This window comes from Danio rerio, chromosome 7 (genome assembly GCF_052040795.2).
Source record: "Danio rerio strain M-AB ecotype USA chromosome 7, GRCz13ab, whole genome shotgun sequence".
In the NCBI taxonomy this organism is placed as follows: Eukaryota; Metazoa; Chordata; class Actinopteri; order Cypriniformes; family Danionidae; genus Danio; species Danio rerio.
Window position 1 is genome coordinate 17793749 of NC_141027.1, and position 23379 is coordinate 17817127.

At 36.7% G+C, this 23379-nt stretch overlaps 1 protein-coding gene across 3 annotated transcripts in view; it reads left to right on the forward strand.

Annotated features, from left to right (window-relative positions):
* Positions 1-2026: 2026 nt before the first annotated feature.
* The window catches only part of rtn3 (reticulon 3), a 37512-nt gene continuing 16159 nt past the window's right edge, over positions 2027-23379 (forward strand). The window contains exons 1-3 of one of the 3 annotated variants that reach the window (XM_087259028.1): positions 2039-2288; positions 10877-10921; positions 15094-17733. In XM_087259028.1, the coding sequence (XP_087115154.1) occupies positions 2195-2288; positions 10877-10921; positions 15094-17733 (2779 nt within the window). In that variant the 5' untranslated portion in view covers positions 2039-2194. Of the gene's footprint in view, positions 2289-10876; positions 10922-15093; positions 17734-23379 lie in introns of all 3 variants that reach the window. The other 2 variants (NM_001328361.2, NM_201072.3) reach the window with 2 other exon arrangements.

Sequence of the window (23379 nt, forward strand, 5' to 3'; positions counted from 1 at the left end):
TCAGAGTGTAATACTCGCTACTCTTGGGTACTTTTACTCATTATTTAAGTAATATGTACAACACACACTTTCACTCTACTTGCACGACATTTTTAATGGTACTTTTACTTGAGTATGATGTTTCAGTAATCTTTTCACCACACCTGTCGCTGATTTCAAAATTACTTTGTAATTTATTTTATAACAATTTTGGATTACTTTTTACGTACTTGGATTACTTTTGGATTACTTTTGACCTAGCACCAATGACATAAACTTGAAATATTTACCAAGTAGGTCAAAGTGGTTAACAGTAATCTGATTATGGGTAGTTTAAAACGTAATGTAATCTGGTGTTGTGGAAACAGTCTGCATAATCTAAATGACTTATAATTAGTACCGAAACTGTAAACATAACATACATACCTATTTGTATTTGTGATTTTGCCATTATGTTTTACATTCAATAAAAACACTATCAATTACTTATATGATTTAATTATAGATGATCGAGTCAGGATTACATATACTGTCTTGATTTGTTAAAATTTAAAAAAAGTACATCAGCTTCGTCAACTGTTATTAGTCTTCATTGATAATGTTTTCAAAGTTTTAAAGGGCACTTATTTTACCCCTTTTTTAAGATTTATGATAAGCCTTTCGTGTCTCCAGAATATGTCTGTAAAGTTTCAGCTCAAACCCAGCAAACACATAACGCTCCCTGAATGTTTCTAGAACGTCCTGGGCACGTCCCTGCAACAAACATGATGTTAATTGCTTAAAAAATGGCCTTGACATTCTTTTTGTACAACCAAAAGGAAAACCAATTGCTAACAGTCAGATACAGTGCTCAGCATATATAAGTACACCCCTCTTAAATCTCTCTTTTAAATTCATATTTTTAATAGGAAGCAGTACAATATTATATTTGTGCATATGCATTACATTAGTCGGTTCTAAAGCCAAATCTGGAGCTTATCTAACAAAATAACTTACGATAACGGCCCTAAAACTAGTACAACCAAATGTATATGTTATAGAAAAATATTAAATACAAATTTAAAAAGAGGAAAAATCAAGAGAAGCAAAATTTTTTTACATTTAATAGAAATTTTGTAGGTTGTAATTTTTTTTGCAATATTTTGCTTAAATTTAATTGTATTATCTTTCAATTTCTAAATATATTTGGTGACTAAAATATTATTTTAATAATTATATCTGTTTAATAAATCTGTTTTGTTTAAATGCACCAAAATACAATGCCTATACACTGAAAAATGGATAATCATGTTCATATTCATGGGGTGTATTCAATTATGCTGAGCACTGTAGTTCTGAAAATTAAGTAGGAGTATACCTCTACACTACAAAAAATGCAACATGTCGTAACTCTACATTGGGTCGTGGATGAATTTGTAAATGAAACCTTGCTAATTAAAAACTTGACTCCTTTATTTACAGTCTATAAACGCAACACTATGGTTAACCAAAAGGGGGCGCTGTTGCACATGAAATAAAATACAGATCCACCATTTACTGTCATGGTAAGAAATAAAGATCCAGGGCTAAAATGCGAAAAGCATTACATAATCACATCCCATACAGTTGCACAGTGTTTAGTGTATCATTTCTAAGTAGACGAGGATAGATTAGACATCAACCTAATCCAAAACAGTCCGCAGTTTTTAGGATTAACAACTGTCTGGATGGTCAAGATAGAGACTGCAGAATCAGATATTATTTACTTTGATAGAGCAAGCAGAAAATAGTTTTAATTATACTTTAATACAAAAAACACAGTTTATAACACGTGATACTGTCGGAATGGGATAAGTCTATAGTTGTAAATGAAATAATTAATTGAACGGACACGTAAAGAAAAGAAAAAGTCAGCCACAGTATCTTTATAGTTTTTATAGTTTAATGGCGTAGACTTTTATGCAAAACATCGACCTCTCACCCTATTATCTCTCTCTCTCTCTCTCTCTCTCTCTCTCTCTCTCTCTCTCTCTCTCATATGTACCCGCCCTATATGTGTTCCACCGCCCCCATCCACTGCAACATTCAGGCAGGTTCACCTAATGTGCTTGTGCAGGCTCGGTGACGCCGCTGCTGTACTGGGAAATACTCGGTGAATCGGGACCGCTCAGAGTTTCAATCCAAACCTCAATCGACACCTCTATACTACAGACCCTGTAGAGCTGCGCGACAAAAAATGGCAGACCCAATGACCCAATCTTCTCAGATTTCGTCGTCACAAGGCCTAAACGATGGACATTCTGCAGCGTCTAAAGACTCAAAGTTTTCCGGTAAGACAACGCAAACGTCATGCAGCACTGCCGTTAAATTGGTTATATATGCTTCTAAATTTAGAACGTGTGTTCGTGGATATTCTAAAACGGAACTGGTGGAAATGCTTTTGGCAGGTCACTCTGACTAGAGCATTTTATGACAATACAAACCGACACACTGATTCAGATCGATTCGAATGAACTTGCATGCTTAAAATGGGTTGAGTCTAATATTGGGATACTCTCGTGTTATGTAATGGTGTTGGTCTGTTTATTTCTCACGTACACTTTCCATAACGCCTCCTCTTGGGCATTGTAGGAAGACTATATTGACATTTTGTAGGGATAAATATCATGGCGGATGTCAGACTCAGAATGAATGTGTTCTCATCCACAGCTTTGACCTAACGTTTATTTTTAGGAAAAGGCCAGGGAGAAATATGAGGACACATAATACCTCTTTGAACCCATGCTGAAATGGGCACATGTTGCGGCTCAGCTGATGATCTGCAGTGCAGATGCATCCGAAACTGGAGGACCGTGTAAATCAAGGGAGAACCTACATACACACACCCATCTACATTACTACCGACGTGACAAGCTGGAATAATCAACAGAGCTGTCTAGAACCGATTATAAATCGTTCTTTTGAGTTGAATCTTAAGATGAATTAATTGAATCATTTCAAGCAATCGTTTATTTATTGGAAAATGTGACAATTTTATTAGTGCATAATAACATTTTTGTTGTAAATAACTTTTTTGTAACTGTAATGGCTACAATATATTGAACTAAATACAAATTTAATTAAATGCTTCATTGCTGAAACCATAATACGCCTGCGTGTGGCTGTAATCGATTTTGTATTGGAATTTTTTTTTTTGCATGGTAGGTGATTGATGACAAAAGTCTTTAAAAAGACAGAAAAACTTTTAGTATGGAACCAGATTGTATGTTTGGATATGCATCCACAACCATTGGAAATCATGTTGATTTGTGAAGGAAACATTAGCTAGGTTTCCTTCTAAAAATGTGAATTAAACTGGAATATCGCATAAAAATATTCAAATAAGGCATTATTTCCATCCAATGAATCAAAGCGAACAAAATCATCACTTCCGGATTAACTGCCGTCAAATATCAACAGTAAAAATGGAATTTGCTGCAGTAGGAGAAGCTGCGTGAATCTTTTCTTCATTTAATAAATGCCTCAGAAGGCAATCTGGACATGCAATGAACGTATTGTGGCGTTTGAAGGTGTGAGACGCAGAGCACAGATGCTGTTGACAGTTCTGGAGGTCATTAATAATATAATAACACTAGTACTGAAATTGTTAAGATGTTTTAGAATGATCAAAACAACATTTCAGATGCTTTACAATGTGCTCAGCCTGCTGGTTTGTCCATTCACACACATTTTTATCATCACATGATTTTTTATAACAAGATCACATGACCTTTTTAATGGGCATACTGGAATTTGTTCAGAAAAGTGTTTACATCACAATTCATGCGCATCTTTTCTTATTGAACAAAAACGTTTATTCTACTCGGTTATGTGCATATGTGTTTTATGCGCATTTTTAAATTTATAAGCTTCTTGGCGTTTCCATCAACCGGTTTATATAAAAATAGGTGGATGGAAGCATAGCTAATGTTATCAATTATTAGTTTAAGCTTAAATATCGCAACGTGCGTTTATGCAATAGTTACAAGGCAAGATGGTCAATGTCAAGTCTGGAGTATATTTGACCAGCACAACAGTTCAGAACACGTCATTGCAAAGTTGAACTATAATAAATATGTGAGTGAAAGTTTATCAGTTTTAAGGCTTGTGACTGTAAGCATTTAAAGTGAGTTTTAAAGTATTCAAGCACAAGAAATCAAAATGTTTTAACAGTGATTTTTCTTTAATATGATAATGACAGAACAGTTGTGTTTTACATTTGATTAATTAATTTCAGTACCTGAATCTGTTAGACTTTCCGAAAAACAAAGCAATATTTAATATGTCTCTGTTGTAAAATTATATATAACCATTCATGTATGTAATTATATTGCAGATAAAAGCAAATATTGCAACATTTCCAACATTATTCAGCCCTTTAAGACATTTATAGATTAGCAATCGTTAAAAGACTTTTGTCACTGATTGCCTTTAATGATTTTGGTCATTTAAAACCAGTTTATGAAAGAACCAGTTCACATAAATGAATCAAGTTGCCTCTGTCAAGTCTAAGTACATGCAAAAAATCTCTCTTGATAATTTGTTCCTGCTTGTCACGTTGTTTGCAGTTTAAGCACAGGCTTAAAGACATATGCTTTATTTTATAAACGCTAAACAAACCTTATTGCATTAATGAATGCTTTATTAGCCTGTCCATATTTACACATTTGCCGTCATGACATGCTGACCTTTGTTGGGTTTGTGTATGTTTTCCCTTTTGAAAACAATGAAATGATATACACAGGCCTTTGTTTGGTTCGTGCATATTTTTCCGTTGTGAAAACAATGCGGCGTGGTTTTGGATGACTGGATGTTGGTTCACAGCTTTTTAGGTCGTCAGCATATGTGGAGCGCTTCTGGCCTCCTTGCTTTGGCTTCATTAAAGCGTCTGGGAATCTAATAGAATTAGAACGTGAAGTTAAGACTCGTGACGTCACCCTGCTCTCAATTTTAAAGTCGTTTGATGCCTTCAGTTCAAATGCTGCTTTTAGCTCTTGAACTTGGACGCATTGAATTCAGTTGGGGATCAGAATCTGAATATTGCTGGATGTAAACATGACTGTCACGCTGGCTTACTATCACAGACACCATATGTGAAGGTGACAGTGGACCAGATGGTTAATTGTAGCTGCGTTGGCTCTCAAAGACATGATCAAAAAGTCCTATAAATCATTGGACGGTGCATAACATAACACAAATGACTAAACGAATATAATAAGCTGGTCAATTGTGCCAGACTTGGCCCAGTGTTGTTTTACTGCAGTGTTCTGGGTTTAATTCAGGTTAAGCTCAATTGATAGCTCTGAACTGACAGTTGGTACTTTAATTTGGAAATCTGTTGAGCAAGCATGCAATGATTGGCCCTAGGTTTTCTTTTTAAGTCATAATTAGTCACAATTATTTGTAGTTATTCACAGCACACTACTATTTTCTTTCCATTTAAATAGACTTAAGGTTCATATTTTAATGTGTAAAATATTTTAAGCATTTCTATATGTCAGAATTTGTTCTTCTATTTGTTTTCTAGTTCATTTTGAATGACTCAGAAGCCACATTGACATGGAATTAATGAATTTGGCATGGATTTTAAGTACAGTAGGTTTTATTTTTGTGAGGAATTAATTTATTTATTTAAAGATATTTGTATCACTGTTAAAATAAATATAAATTTTTAGAATTTTTTTTAAACGTTTTAAAATGTATAAATGCAGTACACACTTAAATTAGCCATACAAGCTAATATTGTGTTAAACAGAAACAAACAAACAGCAAACGTACAGTATTTCAAGATTATTTAAATGAAATTTAATTTTAAGTTCATTAAAGGTGCGTACATAGCCTTTACAATAAATGTAGCATGTAGTATATTCATGTAAATATAGAAAAATATTAGCATTCAACAACACAGTGCATGTCAACATCCCAAAAGCGTTTTGTCAGCTACGCCTAAAAGATCTTGGCAGACCTTAACTTCTGTTTAATGCAGAACAGTTTTTCAAAATATGTCAGGACCAAGAGAGCGGCTCATAAATAATCTACTCTAGCTGTATCGATACTCTCTTTTGCTTTGTCAGAAAACAGTGTCTCACTGCCTTTCCCTTCTGTCTGGGTGTGAACCCTAAGGTTAGTACAGCTGGCTGAGACAGCAGTCTTAAAGCATTAGGTGTCATGATTCAGTCTCCTCGGGAATAGAGCTGATATTGCTGGCATGACAGAGATGCCATACAGGCTCTTCCAGTGTCAGAGGTCAATCCAGTCCCACTTTAAGCATCGCCCTGTAACACAAGCCGTTTTGGTGCATTTAACCCTTGCCCTTGCAATAGATGGTATCACAGAATCAGTTGTGTTGGATTACTTCACAGCATTTCCTTTTTGAATGTTTGCTGGCTAGCTACATGTGACAACTAATTTTGTAAGTTGAAAGGCATTATGAAATCAATTTAATCAAATTGTCCCATCTTATTTTTGGATATTTGATATTTTTGATCAATGACATTTTAGAAACTGAAGATGCTTGACCCTAGTAGCAAAGAATTCTGGCCCAGATTTGGCATAAAGCTGGGACATCAGGCATTCATCCGGCACTGGCATACAGCATGTGGGCCAAACATGGCCCGGGTTTGGCAGAGGTGGCACCGTCTTTAAGGCGGCACACAGGATTTGGGCCAGATGAAAAACTTAGTATTTGGCCCAGATTTAAAAATTTGATAAGTGGGCCATTTGAGTTTGGCCAGTCTTGACCCACATTTAAAATACACTAAAATCATTTTTGAGTAAAGAAAAAAAATTCTACCAATCAGGTCACTTTGAGAAAAAGCGTGCCCATAGTGTGCCTAAAGCGCATCACTCCATGGGTTTATCAATTTCATTGCAATCGTGACACACCAACCTATCTGGCCCAGTTCAGGCCCAGTTATGAGTTATTAACTTGGCTGAGACTTGGCCCAGATATGGTCCGTGTTTGGCCCTTGTCTGGAAGCCAGATTTGGTCCAGTCATGTACCGTAATTCACTGCGGCATGTGGGCCAAGCAAAACCTGATTGTGTGGGCCAGAACTGGGCCAGAGAAATTTTGCTATGTGGGGAGTTTCTGTGCAAACATGGTATGCTTTCTTTCTTAACTTAATTTTCATTTACATGATGTTTCTTAACTGAAACTGCTCATGAAGTGACTTCCAGATCAGCTCTGGAGATGAAGTTCATGTCCTCGTATAGTGAGATGGAAGATGCTGAAAACACCAAGGCTTATTGAGAGGATGGATACAAAAAATACAACCATGCCATACACACAGAACATGCAGACTTGGCCCTGACATACTTCAAACAAAGATATTTTTCATTCTTTGCTTGATAGAAAAAGAATTTTAAAATGGCTGAGTGACGCTTTACTGTTTTCAAACACTCCAACACCCCCAAGCTGCAGTAGGTGGGTTGTAAATGTGTCACGCTGCTCGCGTTGCTAGCTTGCTGTTGTTCTCCTCTTTGACCTCCATGGATATGAGATGTTAATGAAATATCAAATAAGGCAAACTTCCAGAAAGCACCGCCGATTACGTAATCATCATGGACCAATTGACGCTCAAAGGGGTTTAGGAACTCCCTCAACAATTTGCTTTGGTGAGCAGTTTCAAACTACCAAAATGAGCTCAAATAAAGCTTGGTTTTGGTTGGATTTTCTTTGAAATGACATTATATCTGTTTCCTTTTTGATTTTGTTTGAAGTATACAGGACCTTTATTGACCTTATTCTGCAATGTGGATATGTGCTCATTTTTAGATTTGTTTTAGAATTTCCAATTAGATTTGGCGATGTCAACCAACTTGGCATCGTACAATGTCTAATGTAAAACATTGCAATGTACGATGGCATTGTCATCGTAGGTGGCAGTGAATTAAATATTTCAGAATAATTAAGTAATTCTTAATTTTTTGTAGCCTAACACACCATTTCAAATATCTGGTTTTTGGTCTTCGTTTTACCCACAATCAAATCATAAATAAATAAAGATAAGTTAAGCACAAATTACAGCCTTTCAATTACTTTTCGCGGGATTCTCACATGAATAGGCAGAGTGATCTGTGTTGTTATAATTGCATCGACAAACTTGGTTAGTAAAAAAGGTGCACAACCAACAGGTTTTTGTTAAAATTACTAAGGACAAGCATAAAAGCGAAAGACTGAAGCAGTGTACTGATGCTGTGACCTATTACCTAATAGATTCAAAAGACAGAAGAGTCGTTAGATAAAGACAAGATGAATTAAATATCAAGTTTAAAAACTATAGTGAGACACAATCCAGCGGTACATCCTTGATAAACTGATGCGCGCATACACTGCAGAGCATGATAGAGTGTGTGCGCTTTTCATGCTAGATGAAACGCCAGTGTGGACGTGGATTGTTTTCGTTCTAAAATGACATTTTAAAACTAAGATGTATCAGTGTAAACGCTAAACTGGGCTGTGTGTGTATTTTTTGCGAGCGGGTTGCTGCTGCGATGGGGCGGAGGATTGCGATGCCGGCTCAGCATCGTAATGTCTATCCGCCATTGGCGATAGACGATGGCATCATCTATCGACCCAATCCTACTTCCAATTCACTTGCCTATCGGGGAAATGACTAGAAATACCAAACGACAATAAACAGTCAAACTACTTGCTCCAAAAATAAGTGTTCATGAGTATACATAAGACGTAGAATAATATAATAAGAAAACATTAGTTTTCAACATCAAGCAGCATGACAATCTGTTTTTAATATCTAAAAATCAATGGAAGTAAATGAAGTCTTGAGCCAAAAAGATTCAAATGCTGGCGCCCGCGCATACATAAAGAATAAGGTCAATAGTGATGCACTACAAATTGGCATCCATATTAGTACTTGTATATTATTGACCTGATAAGAAAATAAATTATCAAGCAGTAATTAATTTAGTAAAGCAGTAAACTAATTTTGCCTGATTCAACCATATCAGATGCAATCTGATTACTGCTGCCCATGAGGGTTTTGATTGACTTCATATTTAAATGGTGTTAGGGTTTCAGTTGTACAGAAACGCTTTTGATTTATATATTTAAAGTTTGCCTATATATTTTCATGCCATTTTTGCACAAAAAAATAAAATAAAAATTATGGAGGGTATTGCATGATCTTTTCTGCCGTTCTACATCATGGAAATCACAGCACCCTCAAGATGTTAGCTTGTGACATTCTGATTAAATCATATGTTTATTGCAAATCACAAAAAAGAAAAGTTAAACATTCCATATGACTGTCTCTCAAGCAGGACAAAAACTTCAAAGAAGGTGTCATAGGGTGTATGAATTTGTCAGGGTTTTGGTGTTCACAAGTCGTTCAAGGTGTGTCACTTAAAATGTCAAAGGTGTGGTTTGGGCAAGGAATGCCGTGAATCAGGGGTGCAGTCCTTCTCTGGGACCAGTTGAGCATGCCATGTTTAGGACCGCTGTGTTACTAGATCAACCTGTTCTCTGGAACTTTCTCACCACTCTCACTGTTGGCACTCCCTGTTCTTATTGGGATTGTAAGGTAGGTTAATGCAATTTGGGTGACCTTGTGTTGCTTGTACAGCTCAATGATTGACCTAAGTGTTGAATTCTGGATGAATACAAATATTGTTTGCCTCCAGATCACATGGATTTTTGAAGTGTGGTTGAAAATGGACTCCCTTAACAGGTTACATAATGGAGTGGTGCAACATGTGGGTGCTCTGCAGGGTTAGATGTCAGAAAGTATGGGAGGGATCATTAAAAATTCCATGAGAACGTTCTGCCGTTTGAATATTTTGAGTTATTGTGCACTGTGCAGCTTGAGTCATTGAGGAATGTCATGCATTTGAGTTCTAATAAGCAGTTGATGCATAATATATTTAATGTTTATCAGGATCCTAGGTCAAATGTGTAGTAATGTATAAGTAATTAAGTGCTATGAGCAGCATTTTGAACATTTATCATTTTAAGCTTTTTGTTTCTGGGGGAACAGTTTCCTTCATTAGAGTTACACCAACATTTTTTGTGAAATGAAATCTCTGTAGGTCTTCAAATAATATAAGCTGCATGCAATAAAAGAATAAGGAATGCTTAAAAATAGTAGAGCATGTCTGCAGAAGTCTTAGTAACTATATTAACGATTGATTTAAGAGTTTTAAAATTAAAAGTAGGTTAAAAAAAGCCAGTTTTGTCATTATTTATTCACCCTTATGTTGTTGCAAACCTGTGTTTATTTTACATTTCTTTTTGTCAATACATTGAAAGTCAATGTGGTCCAAAATAGCTTGGACTAACAGTGCTTTTCCATATGTATTGTAGAGTTTTGGAAAGACATTAAAGGCATAGTTCCCCCGAAACTGACGATTCAGCTATCAATAATCATCCTTGATTTGATTCCAAACCAGTTTTTTTGTTCTGTTGAACACAAAAAACGAATGTTAGAAACCTGTTACAATTGACTTCTATAGTATTTGTTTTTCCAGCTCTTGAAGTTAATGGTTGCAAGTTTCTAATGTTCCTTAAATGCTAAACGTTCTATCTTCTTTTGTGTTCAACAAAAACTCTTCAACTCTAAGTGATTTGGGACAAGTCAAGGGTGAGTAAACTACAGAATTTAGATTTTTGGGTGAACTATACCTTTAAGATGGGTAAATGATGCATTTTATTTTGCGGTCAATTCTCCTCAAGTCACATGAATTTAGAGAAAAGTGCTGGTTATTTGCTATCAGCTGTTTTTTTTTTTCCCCATAGATTCTTGAGATGTAAAGCTTCTTCGCCGGGCATTTCACTAACATTTTCCCCTTTCTAATGTAGAGTATAAGAAGGATTCTGAGATCTTTTCTTCTCATTCTTCTGTCCTATTTTATTTTTCCAGATTCCTTTTTTTCTTCGCCTGTATCTCTCATTCAGTCTCCTCAAGGCAAGTGTATAGTTCTCTTATGATGCTCGCCTGCTTCTCTACCTCTTCTCTTTCTCTCCATGCTCCTCTGTCATCTCTGTTCTATTAAGTATGCTATATCCCACTGGGCTGCTGCTATGACGCTCTCCATCCCTCTCGCCAGTGACCCTCTCCTCCTCTATACCAGACTAGATGCTCGCAGTAAGGCCTTCTTTTCTTGCTAGGTGTAGGAAATAAAGCAGAAAGAAACCTATTGAATCACCAAAAGAACTCGACCAATCTCTGGGTGTATATCCTCAATGTCCGCTTTTTCAACCTGAATGGATTTGTAACTAAGAATTGACAGTTAAGCTGTTAGTTAGACACCTGCACGCCACTTGACCGTGTACTGTGCAGTCCAACTACCCTCCCTGACCAGCAGTTTTGTAACTTGACCCTTGCTGTTTCTAATGGTGACCCTTTGCTATCATGCATGTTGGAATCCATAATAACAGCCAAGTCCCTCCTGTTTTCTACCATATTTAAGATCCTCAATCTTGGATTCACTTCATGAATGCTGTTCAACTGAGGTCATCCACATAACTGCGGCTGATCTTTCAATGCCATTTTTGAGATAGAAAGTCTTCTTGACTGTGTAATTCCAGGTTTTTATCAAGAGATTCTTGTAATACAAGCCAGCAACTGCTAAATTGAATCCTGATGAATACTAGAATGATTTCTGGCAACAATTTGTGGCTACCCCCTACTTTTACCAGTTGTATCTCCTGTCATTTCGACGGCACCCCACATCTGACATGGTTCACAGATTAAAAATGGAAAAGCTAAGTCCCCACAGATGCTAGAAACTCAATCGGCTCCAGTCTATACCCACTGCAAACATGATTTAGGTCAGCGTTACTGTGGGTCCAGCTTAATCCCAAGATTGCCACCTTATTTTAAGATAGCGGAGAAGTTCAAGTTCACTTTGTGCGAGAGCAGATTCCTAAAAATGGATCAGGTTGGCGTCCCTGAGGATTCTTGTCCTTGATGTCCCACCTCCCCCACTCAGCAAGCCAAGTTTGGAGCTACAACCCCAACCCTGAACTGGTACTGAAGGTAGAGCGACACTGGGGAGGGATCTAGCAACAGGACGCTGCTTGGGGTTACACCCCAATGACTGCTGGCGGCTGACTCTTCACCTGCTTTTTTCATGCATTTTGCATGTTGTCTTTTACCACAGAGTAAGAGGAAATCCTGAAGCTTTTTTGTTTGTTTGTTCGTATCTTTGTTTCTTGTCTATTACTTGAAAGCACTGATAGCAGTTTAGGAAGCATTAGCATAGAGAGTTTGAGTAAATTCCATACACCATATTGAGGTCTTTAGATATCATAGGAATTCCAACAATGTTACAAGGTCGTGATCTCAATTAAATTAAATTCAGTTAATGTCTCATTGTAAATCGAGAGCTGCAATTTTCTGAATGCATTGCGATTCTCTCATAAATCAATTCTGAGCTTAGTTTTCACCTCCAGATGGCGCTATATGCTTTAAAAACTGCAACGCTCTGCCAATCCTTAGATAACACTCGAATGTGAAACATTTGTTAATATAGTTAGCTATTTTTATAAAAAGGTTTAAGCGAATTACAAGAGTGTTAACGTAATCTGTTTATATATTAATCTTTTATTATAGAAATAAAGCCATGGTGCAAGTACATATGACCCCTTAGGGGCCGATAACACAGAACACTCTTTTTGCTTCGAAAGGCGCCTTTTTTTAAATGGTTTACTTACGATCGCGAGCATTTTGCGCACAGCTTATGCACCCTGCGCGCATTGCGTTTTAACCGCCTGATGCACCTCGCATTTTTGCCTTTGCACGCTGTGCGCTTGCAGTTGAAAAAAAGTCTACTCTGTCAGTCACATCTTTTCATTCTCCAATCAAATGAAAGCAGAGGCGGAGTTTCTGTTGAGGGTGACAGCAGTGTTTGTTGTCAAGACGACTACAGAGACTTTTGAAGATAGAGGAGGGACTAGTGGTTACTGTTTTAATTTATTCAGAGCTGTATGACTTCACAACTCTTGAATATCACAATAATATTAAGTATTAAAATTCTACCAATATCAACAGCAACACTCGTACACAATAGGCAGCTGATTCAGTCGTTGCCTAGTGACAAAAAGTACGTTTTTGGAAAGTAAAAGCGCGTTTGATGTGATCGCCTCTTACAGTACTTAACCAAATGCACAAATGCTCCTCTTCATGCTCACTAAGCGTACGATTAAAAACTAGCCTAGAACAGCAACTGCTTAAAAAACTAAGCTCAGAAGTGATTCCAGAGTGAATCGTGAGGCATACCAAAAATCTTAGAATCAATCCATGAATCACAATATATATATCGTTTCATCACCCAGCCCTAGTTTACATGCATCTTTTCTGAATTATTATTTTAATGTGTCGTCACAATGAATATTTATCCATAACAAACTCTTCAAGAGGTGTTGGGACAAAAGTATTTGTTTAGATATAAGTGAGCAATAAAATGTAAACACACAACAAGTATAGTCATTTTGTGTGTATTACATAATTATATGTTCAATCTATTTTGAGAAGGCTTTACTTTAACTGGGTAAGGCCTGTAATCATAGCATTTGGAAAATACTAGTTTCAACTGTCAGCTGAAGTGCAAGTTTCTCTGAAGGAATCTCAGAACTGTAGCCTTAAGCATGTAAATTTATTTAAAGATTGTATCTTAAAGTAAAACAACGACATGGGCAGATTTCAACAAGGAAAAAAAGAGAAGAATGTCAGAATGCCGTAATAGAGACACCTGCAGCGATCTGCACCTGTTGTTTTTTCCCCACTGTAGAGAGGCAGGAGAAATTGTTGCAGGTAAAGTGTTTGAATTGCTTAGTTTATTTATTTTATCGACAGCATATGTATTACTTGAAAACAATATTAGTTTTTAAATGTTATTATTCTCCGGTAGTTAGCACCATATAGCCAAGGCTAATGATATTCAAACCTGGGAGACCATACAATAAAACGGATAGTGTTCAAAGGGCAACTAGCTTCCGCAGACAATATTTGCCTTCACAGGATGCATTTGAGTTACCTCCCAAGATTTCCAGGGTTTTGTAGCAACATTTAACTAGGGTGAATTAAAATAAATTTTAATTTTAGTCTAATTTTAGTGATTTTTGTGGCCTATTTTTTGGTAGAAAGGGTCAAAATTATCTCTCTAGTTCTTGTATTTTTTAGTATACTGCTTTTAATGCCCCTTTTAACCAGCCTTTATACTTTTTATACCAATCTCTCATGCATGGGAAATTAACCAGATTGTGGCCTCTATGTAGATAGGACGTAAACCAAACATTTTAATTAGATGTGCCTCTTTCCGCTTAGAGCCGGTGAAGACAGATCTTTTTTTTTTTTTTTTTAAGACAGCCATTGTGTTGCATGGTAAAATGGTCAGGATTTCCATTTTCAGCATGTGTCCAGAATTCTGGTGCAGCATTCCCTGTGCTCTTGTAATTCTGGCCTCATTGTGTCATCTACGCCATAATTTGATTTCTTTATCTTTTCTTTCTTATTTGATGGCTTTACAGTTGAGGCAAAGATCAGGCAGGCCATCAGTAGAATCTTCAATAGCAGTTCTTTATTTGTTTTTTTATATAAAGAATTCATTATTCAGTCCAATTCAGGAAATTGAGTACATTTTTGTTTGTCTATTTTGTTTTGTCTGTATCTTTGTTTTGGCGGTTGTTGTTTGGTTATGGATGTCATCTGAATTGAACACTTGTACAATCTCCCACTTCAGGAACAATACATTAAAAGCATTAAGAAGCACCGTGTGTGTCATTGAGATTCCTCAATGATATCAGCACATTATCAAGCTGGCATGCAGACATCAAACTCCATCCATTAAAATGTGGGACCATGCAGTGTGTGCATGACGGCTTTAGCTGCAGTTAAATGGATGCAAGCAATGAAGCATCTTGGGAATGCTAAATAAAATACTAGTGTAGCTGCTGATTGCTAAAGTTTTGGGATCTTTGGTTCTGAAATTTTACAGATCCCATTTTGTTTAAAAATAAACCTGAGCTGAACCTCAGTCCCCTGCTTTAGCAAATCTGTATTAAGGTAAAGTATGCTTTGATCTTTTTTTTCCAACCCTCCTTTTCCTCCTCTTTCCTGCTGCATGGTGGATGCAGACAAAAGAGTGGTATTGGGCTCTGACAAGCCTTCAGAAAATGTGGCCACCTCTCTTCGCTTTTCTTCTCAGTCAAGTTCCTTTTCTCCAGTTGTTTATGGAACTGAATCTTCAGGGTCATCTGGTGACAATGTAGATCGTACCTTCAAAGAGAAACGGGAGCTTTTTGATTCACCTTTTAGCACTCAAAATCAAGAGTCCCCTGTTAAGACATCCCCAGTGTCTGAAAGAATCAAAGCATTGGAAGCATTAGCTGCAAAGCAGAATGATTTTGATAGACATGATGGAGGCTTTCCACATTTTAAAGAGCGTCATTATGAGAAGTCCCCTACAGAATCGCATGGAATTTCCTCACGTTTGTCCTTTCAGAAAAGGACTGCATCAAATGAGCAGGAATCTCCAGAATCACCATTTGAAGTGCTTGGTGAAGCAAGGCGTGGAAGTGACTTTGAGGACACCGCTGACTGGATGAGAGCTCACTTACCACCCGCACCAGATTTCAACACTGAAGAACCTGATCTTGATGAGGGAAATGAGTGCCCCATGGTGCAAGAGAGTCCATCTAAAGTAATAAAACCAAACAATATAGAGACCACAGAAATTCCAGAGCCGTTTGCAGGAGTTCCTGATCAGTTTATGGACAGTCCTATAAAAATGGCAGATGACAACAACCAGTCAAAACATGATGAGGACAAGCAAATGAAACAAGGGAGTGTTGAAGAAGATTCTGAATTTGACCTGAATTTCTTACCTACAGCCTATATGTGGGAGAAGCAAGAAAAAGCAGAAACGGGCGATCAAGGCTATCAGGGATTCCCTGACAATAAAGAGCTTCCATCCTCTCCTGCTCCTCCTGCAGATTGTGGATCTCCATCACCCATTATGTCCCAACAAATTGAGCCTAGTCCAACACAACATTCAAATATTTCAAAGGGAAGTTTGGAACCTGCTGAGATCCAAGAGGTAGACAGCTCTGGGGAGTCAGATGATACAGTGATTGAGGAAGCCGTAAGCCTCCCAACATTGGGAAACAATGACCTTGACACCAAAACCCCCAAGGATGAGGAAACCATTCCAAACAATGAAAAACAGTCAATTCAGGTACCAATTATTAATGTAATTGAAACCGAGGAGCAAGTTTTAAGTGATGATGATGAAGATCAGCAACTTGATGTGGAACAAGACATTAAAGATAACGAAAATCGTCAGATAGTGCAAGAGGAAGGCAAAGGAGCACCAGAGCAAGACCACTCAGAGGTGGAGCAGGTGAAAACTGTAGAAACTGAAGAGCGTAAACCTGATTATGAAATTTCCTCACAGAAAAGTAATACTGACACTGAAGTTGATCACTCTCCCGGACACGAAGCTATTGAAGAGGATTATGAGAGTGGAATTTACCTCCAGTCCTCTCCGGACTCTGGAGGCCTGAATTTGGAGGACTCTCAAGAGCAATCATTTATGTCTCAGAATTTAGTGTCTTTTGAACCCCTTAAAGAGTCATTCCTTGATAAAGAGCTTGACAAGACCTCTGAAATACTGTTTGACCTTCCCCCTGATATCAGTTCCCCCTCAAATGAGCCCAGTGACGTAGAGACTTACCTTGATCACTATGCCAGTGAAGAGCTTGCTTTAAAAGACCAGTTGAATTCTTCTTGTTTTAAGGAGAATAAAGTTGAGAAAACTGAGCTTCCGAAGTCAGTCTGCCTTCCAGATAATAAAAACATCTGTACACTCGCTCAGGAATCATTTGAAAACGTTACAGATGATATCAATGAGACACTCAATGAATTCAGGCTAGATTATGAATCTGTGCCCGAGCCCTTCCTAACTGACCCTTCATCTGATTATCCTGATGATATTGAGACTATTCTCCCTCAAAACAAAATGCCAAGTTTTGATTCTGAAGATCTGAAATCAGAAATCAAGACTTCTACCCTCCAGGAACAGGAGTTACCAGTTCAGTCCACTGACCAACTGCCCCCAGTTCAAGAAAACCCACCTGCACCATTCCCCTCTTTCCACAATGAGCAGTCTAGCAAAATCAGTGAAGTTATTACTGTCTCTGTGGCAAATAAGGATGCTGAGTTACCAGTAATAACCAAGTCTGAACCTCAAGTTATGACGCCCAAAGACCTTTTAGATAGACCGGATTCGCCAGACGCAATGAGTGATACAGAGACACTTGAAGCAGAATGTTCTGTAACGGCAGCGACCGACAGCTTTGTGGAGTTCATGAGAGAGTGTCTAAAGTCCCGGCAGGATGAGGAACCTGAGACCCTCAGTCCCGGACACAAAACTATAGATCAGATTTCCAAATCAGCTGAAAACCAATCATCCCCAGCAATGATCATGGATTTGGAGCAAGAGCGCCTCACAATTTCTGCTTTGAAAGAGCTCGGAAGCAGCCAAGAAGAGGAAGATGAGAATATTATAACAATGAAGACTGTTCCAAAGCTTGAAAAAGCTCCACTTCCTACACCTAATCCTGCGTCTTCAGTCACCTCATCTTCTCACACTCTTCCAAACGAGTATCAACCTGATTCCTTACTTCCCAAAGAGGTAGAGGCAATCGACATTTGGGTAGCAGAGGCCTACCACCTTGCAGAGCATGTCTTGACAGCAATACTAACCCACCTTACAGGTAACATACATATTTTTTTCTGGGCAAGCCGCCTGCTAACTCTGCACGCATAGTATGCCCAGACACCATACCTTACTTTATCTCTTCTTTTTTTCCTTTATAACTCAACTTTAATTTACTCAGTACTAACCTAAAAGTATCCTTTGGAAAAGTTGGCAACAACTAAACCTGTTCCAGTGATGGCTTTATAAAGTTACTTAATGTGCTTATTGTAATAGAATCTTTAATTGTGGTTTTAAGCTTATTAATAAAAGCTATGCTTCATATTAATATTAAATGTACTGAATTGTGAGTTTTCTTTAGCAAAACTTCTCATTAAAATTATGGTACAATTTTAAAAAGGATGGATATAAATATTCTTGCAGGGTGGCTGCATGCACAGCCCTTGAAGTCAGGTGACGAGTCATGTCTAGTCTCAGGTTTCATCTTTCATGTTGCCTTGGAAGGCCATTGGGAATAAAGCCAGGGTGAATGTGTCATGTAAAAGTAGCAGCATTATTTTCCATTTGGCAGTTGGTATGCTATTGTTAAGCGTGTACTCATCTGGAGTGACACATTAGAGAAAATTATGCATAATTATCAAGTTAATTTTAAAGCATAAAGGGAAGAAATTGTTGATTGAAAATGGTTTGCTTAGTAGTTTCATTAAATGAAAAATTGTTATGCTTTAAAATGATCTAAGGTATTATAGTCAGTGAGCAAAATAGGTTCTAACAGACTCTGAAAATAGTATTTTAAGCATTCAGGCATATTTAACTTTCACCTTTTGGTTTTGCTGACATAACTGGACATTTGTCACAGTTGGCCTAGTAAGACTCAACAGTTTCGCAAATATGCAGACAGAAAGTCCAATGGCTGATTCACTATCTGAAGTACGTGACATATTCTGCATGCCTTCGTTTGTTTTTAATGATTGTCCTGATATCTACCAACATTGAATCATATAAAATGAGGCTCCTATCAGGACAACATTATATTGACCATTTTGAACAAATTTAATAACCATTTAAAACTATTTGCTTTTAATAAAGAAATTATAAAATACACTTTTTGGAGGCTACACATCCAACGCAAGCTGAAAACCTTTCTCGAGATACTTTTACACCTATTTGAGCCCTGTAATAAACAATATTGCTAAGACATAACTAGGGGAAAAGTAATTGATTGTTTTATTATTGGCTAATTGCAGATCATTTGACTTGGCTTGTATATTTTAAGAAATGGTATAAGCGTAAATACCCTTATTATCTAGTAAAAAGAAAACAAAAACTAAAATTTTATTCAACTCAATATTTTAAAATTTTGCATTTTATTTTGTCATTTAAAGTTGCATCAGTTATAATGAACTAGCAATAAATAAACAATTATATTATCTTATAAATAATATTAAGGATGTAACGGTTCGCCTGACTCATGATTTGATACGATTCACGATACTAATCTCACGATTTAGTCTGCATTGTATTCGTTGTTCTGTTAGTGTAAGTAATAGTCTTTTTGCAGTATTTACACAGTTTGTGTTTGTTTGGCATACCTTATTGCTGTCATTTTAGTCTGCCGCTCCACCTCTTTCTCGCCTGCACAGCGCCCCCTCTGTTCAAAACATGTATTGCGATTCATTCAACATTTGTACCGGTTTGAATCGTGACATTTTAATCGAATTTCAACCGGCTCACGGTGAATCGTTACATCTCTAATAAATATGCTAAATTGTTTTAAATAATTTTGTATTTAATTCATTATACATTTAACTAAAACTTAATTTTTTTTCAAACAAATGAATTGACATTAATAATTGCAATAAATAATGTTAATGAATTTAACCTTACTGTAAAGTGTTAGTTTTTCCATATAGACAGTAACTCATTTCTTGCGCCAGTTGCCAAATATAGTTTTAATAAGGTAAGTGGGTTATTCAACAGATCTGGAGCATATCCTTTGCCTTACTTTTCAGCATCTACATGAGTTATTTGCTAGGTTGAAATTTTGATGTGATTGTAAATGTGATATTTTACCAAAAACACCGCTTTCACACAAAGCGTTGTGTGAAAGTTTATTTTAATGGGTGGGACGGTTTCCACTTGGGTTGGTCAGATCAGAAGATAATGGCATGTGGCTGTGCAAAAACTCTGGCATAGCTTTATCTAATCACTGTGGTCAATTATTTATATGTCCATTATGCATATCCAACCACAAATAAATATCCACACTGAGCTGCCTTGTAAAAAATGTAGTACTTTAAATTCTCCTGAGACTTTAAACGGATAAGAAGCAAGTGCAAACATTTTAAGTGCGCTGAATCAGACCATAGTGTATAAATATGGCCAATAGACTTTAAATAACTGACCTCATTAGGGTTTTCTTTGCGTGAAAATTGGCTCATGCTGTTCATTTCTGAGCGAAGTGAAACAGGATTATTTTTTAAAGCTGAAACCTTTGTACTTGGGTGGGATGGATGACTTCATGCATGACTCGTAAATGATTCAGACTCACATGGACTCTTTCACCGATTTGCACAATTGCATTGGATGATGCATGTGCCTTTAAGAGAAGAGCCGTGTGAACTAAAAGAGGCCACTGCGGCTCAGCAGCCACTGGGACATGCTGTTGTATCTAGGTCCACTAACGCCAGCGAGGGAGGAAGGGAGGGAACGATAACGAATGACTGTTCTCAGCCTAGGCTGCCTCCCTGTGGGCACTAGCAAAGCATGCTGGGAGCGACTCAGACCCCTGCAGTGAGCGTGGAGGAAACCCCTCACATGCTACGAGAGTGGACAAAAACAATGCTGCTCTCTTAGCCTCTGAATCATTCGCTATACACTATTGTGCTGTAGTTATGTCATGTTGACTGTTGTTGTAAACAGTTTTCTCTCTCTCTCTGGTTGCTAGATAACCGTTTCTTTTTTAGATGTCTTTACATATTACTTCTGTTTATATATCAAGCATTGGATCAGACCTCTTCTAGTTGCTTTTTAAAATATGTCTACCTAATTTTATACAAACATGTGAGTGTTCATTTTAAGTTCGCATTTTAATTACTTTTGAGGATTTTTTTTTTTTTCTTTTCTTTTTTTTTTGGGAATATAACAATCTCACAGCTAGTTGTAACTTTTTGAGTAGTGGCTAATTTCTATGAATTTGTGTAATGTTTCTTCTTGAGATCAGGCTGGAAAGTCAGTAGGTACACTACTATTAAAACTTGTTTTTTTTTCTCCAGCAAATTAATACTTTGATTTAGCTAGAATTTATTAAACTGACAGTTAAGATGTTTATGAGCCTTCACGCTTGGTATAGGTTTTGCTTATGATTTACGCAAATTCTAGGGTGTCCGAAGGGTCTTAACTTCTTAAATTTCTAAAATTAAATTTTAGGCCTTAAAGTCTTAAATTCACAGAAATATTGTGTTCTAAAATATTATAAAAATATGTAAAAGTTTTTGAAATAAAGATTATCTTAATTCTCAAATTCTCTTGGTTAAATTTCTCATGATAATAACAGTGAAATATCCCTTTACATAATCTTCCATTTACACAAAAACTATTTACAGTCAATTGTGAGTGGACATAAAATTTATAAATGGGCATGAAACTTAATGTTTTATAAATTGGAAAAAAAATGTACACAACTAGAGTTTTCTTGTTTTGACACATTTAAATATGTAGTTACGAAATGATTACATTTTGTTTTTTTCCAATTTCATTGGACCAACTGGACCATTAAAAGTCCTTAGTGTTTAGCCAAGTATAAGACTAAAATCTCATTCATAATGGTCTTAAAGGGGCCTTAAAGTCTTAAATTTCACTGAAACCTGCAGAAACACTGAAATTCAGAACTATTCAGTTGTAAAGCAGTTTTTTGGCATTTGTTCCTCAAATAATATTTTTATTTATTCATAGCAAATGCTTTATTAATAACCACACTATAGTTCTTAAGTAAAAACAGAAAAAAAGATGAACGGTACAAATACAAAAAAAAAAACTTTATTTACCAAACATTTAAGTAAGTAATAATATAATCTAATAATATAGTAATCAAAGGAAATCAAAGTCCTTAGCATCATTCTTTCTTTTTTTTTTTTTTGATCAACATTAATGATCCAGGCAGCAGAAACCCAAATTAAAAAACTTCTTTTCAAAGGACATTTCAATTTTATTAATAACTTATTAATAAAATCTATATCTATCTTAATCTATATCTATATTAATTATTATAGATTGACTGAAAAAGCTTAGTTGTATTGAATTACAAGTTTTATACAAGTATTGATTACAACAAAACGGTACTCGCAAGATGTATATTAAGCCTATTTAAAATGTAAAGCGGTTATTTTGCTCCATTGATGCAGAATCTTTTAGTATTGATGCATCATGAAAATGTTTATATCAAATCTCATTAACGATAATTTCAACCTCTAAACGTTTTTAGTTTAGTTTAATGATGTTGCATACTCTGTATTGTATAGTGGTCTTAACTCTTGGCTGTAACCTGTTATAGTAAGAGTAATTCATGCTCAGCAGCACATTTCAGGGTTTTTAACATGCTCTAAAACACTTGAAGTGAAGCAGTACCTGGCCATGTATTGCTTGAAGAGTATGCATGAATACATTTACAGTCTCTTGGGAGTGTGAGAGCCATATCTGTGCTTGAGATGATGTATGAAAGCTGACAGACCAAACATAGTAACAGTGGAGGATGTGGTTGTGTTTTCAACCAGCCAGCGCTTGCACGTGTGCGCTCCTTGTGTTACAGGACCAATCCCCACACATGGCCAAGAATGAATTCCTGCGCTTGGAAGAAAGTGTTTTGAAAACACTGAGTCTTTGCCAGGAAAAAATATATATGGGTGTACCATCCTGTTCTGTTAGGGGTGCAAATTGCGCATCCTTATGCATGTTTTTTTCCACCATTGGCTGTCTACGCATCCACAATTTCCTGAGAAAAGGAAACCCGCAGAGCTGAAACCCCTGAAGGCTTTGCTCCGTGTGGAGAATGCCTTTTATGTAAGGCTTCTTTAAAAGGTTCCTTTCACGCCGCATCACCAGCCTCTCGAAAAACTGTATTACGTAACCGCAGCTGTATGGAAAATATGAGCTCTCCATTATTTATGACACAACTAAAGGTTTTACAGCTCCGGTACAAAAGAAGAACTTATTAAAATACCCTGCCACTGCCAGCTGAAAGTTCTGGATTTAAAGTCCTGCTAAATTGTATCAATATGTTATACATAAGTTGGTGTTCTCCAAAACAGTGGCAACATATGTATTTAAAAGATGTATGCAATTCACAATATAATGTTTGACGTACATTACATCCCCAAGAACTTGAGAAAATTGTCTAACCAATCAAATGTTCTTTATTATCTGATGTTTCCCACCCCTAAAGACATTAAAGTCAGAAACCTGTCATTTATTCATATTTTACCAAGCATTCATACAGAGTGTTCACCTAATCACGCATCCGTTTATATAATAAATGGAAGTACACTGAACTGCTCCATGTTTACTAGTCATAACTTGGCCTGTCGTGATAGTCAATACAATGACTTGTTGAGTAATGCATAGGCATGACCTCTATTGGTTGGTACCTGGTATTTTTTTAGTTCCACCAAGGCTGAGGTTACAAGCAAGCTGTACCTTTACCAAAATG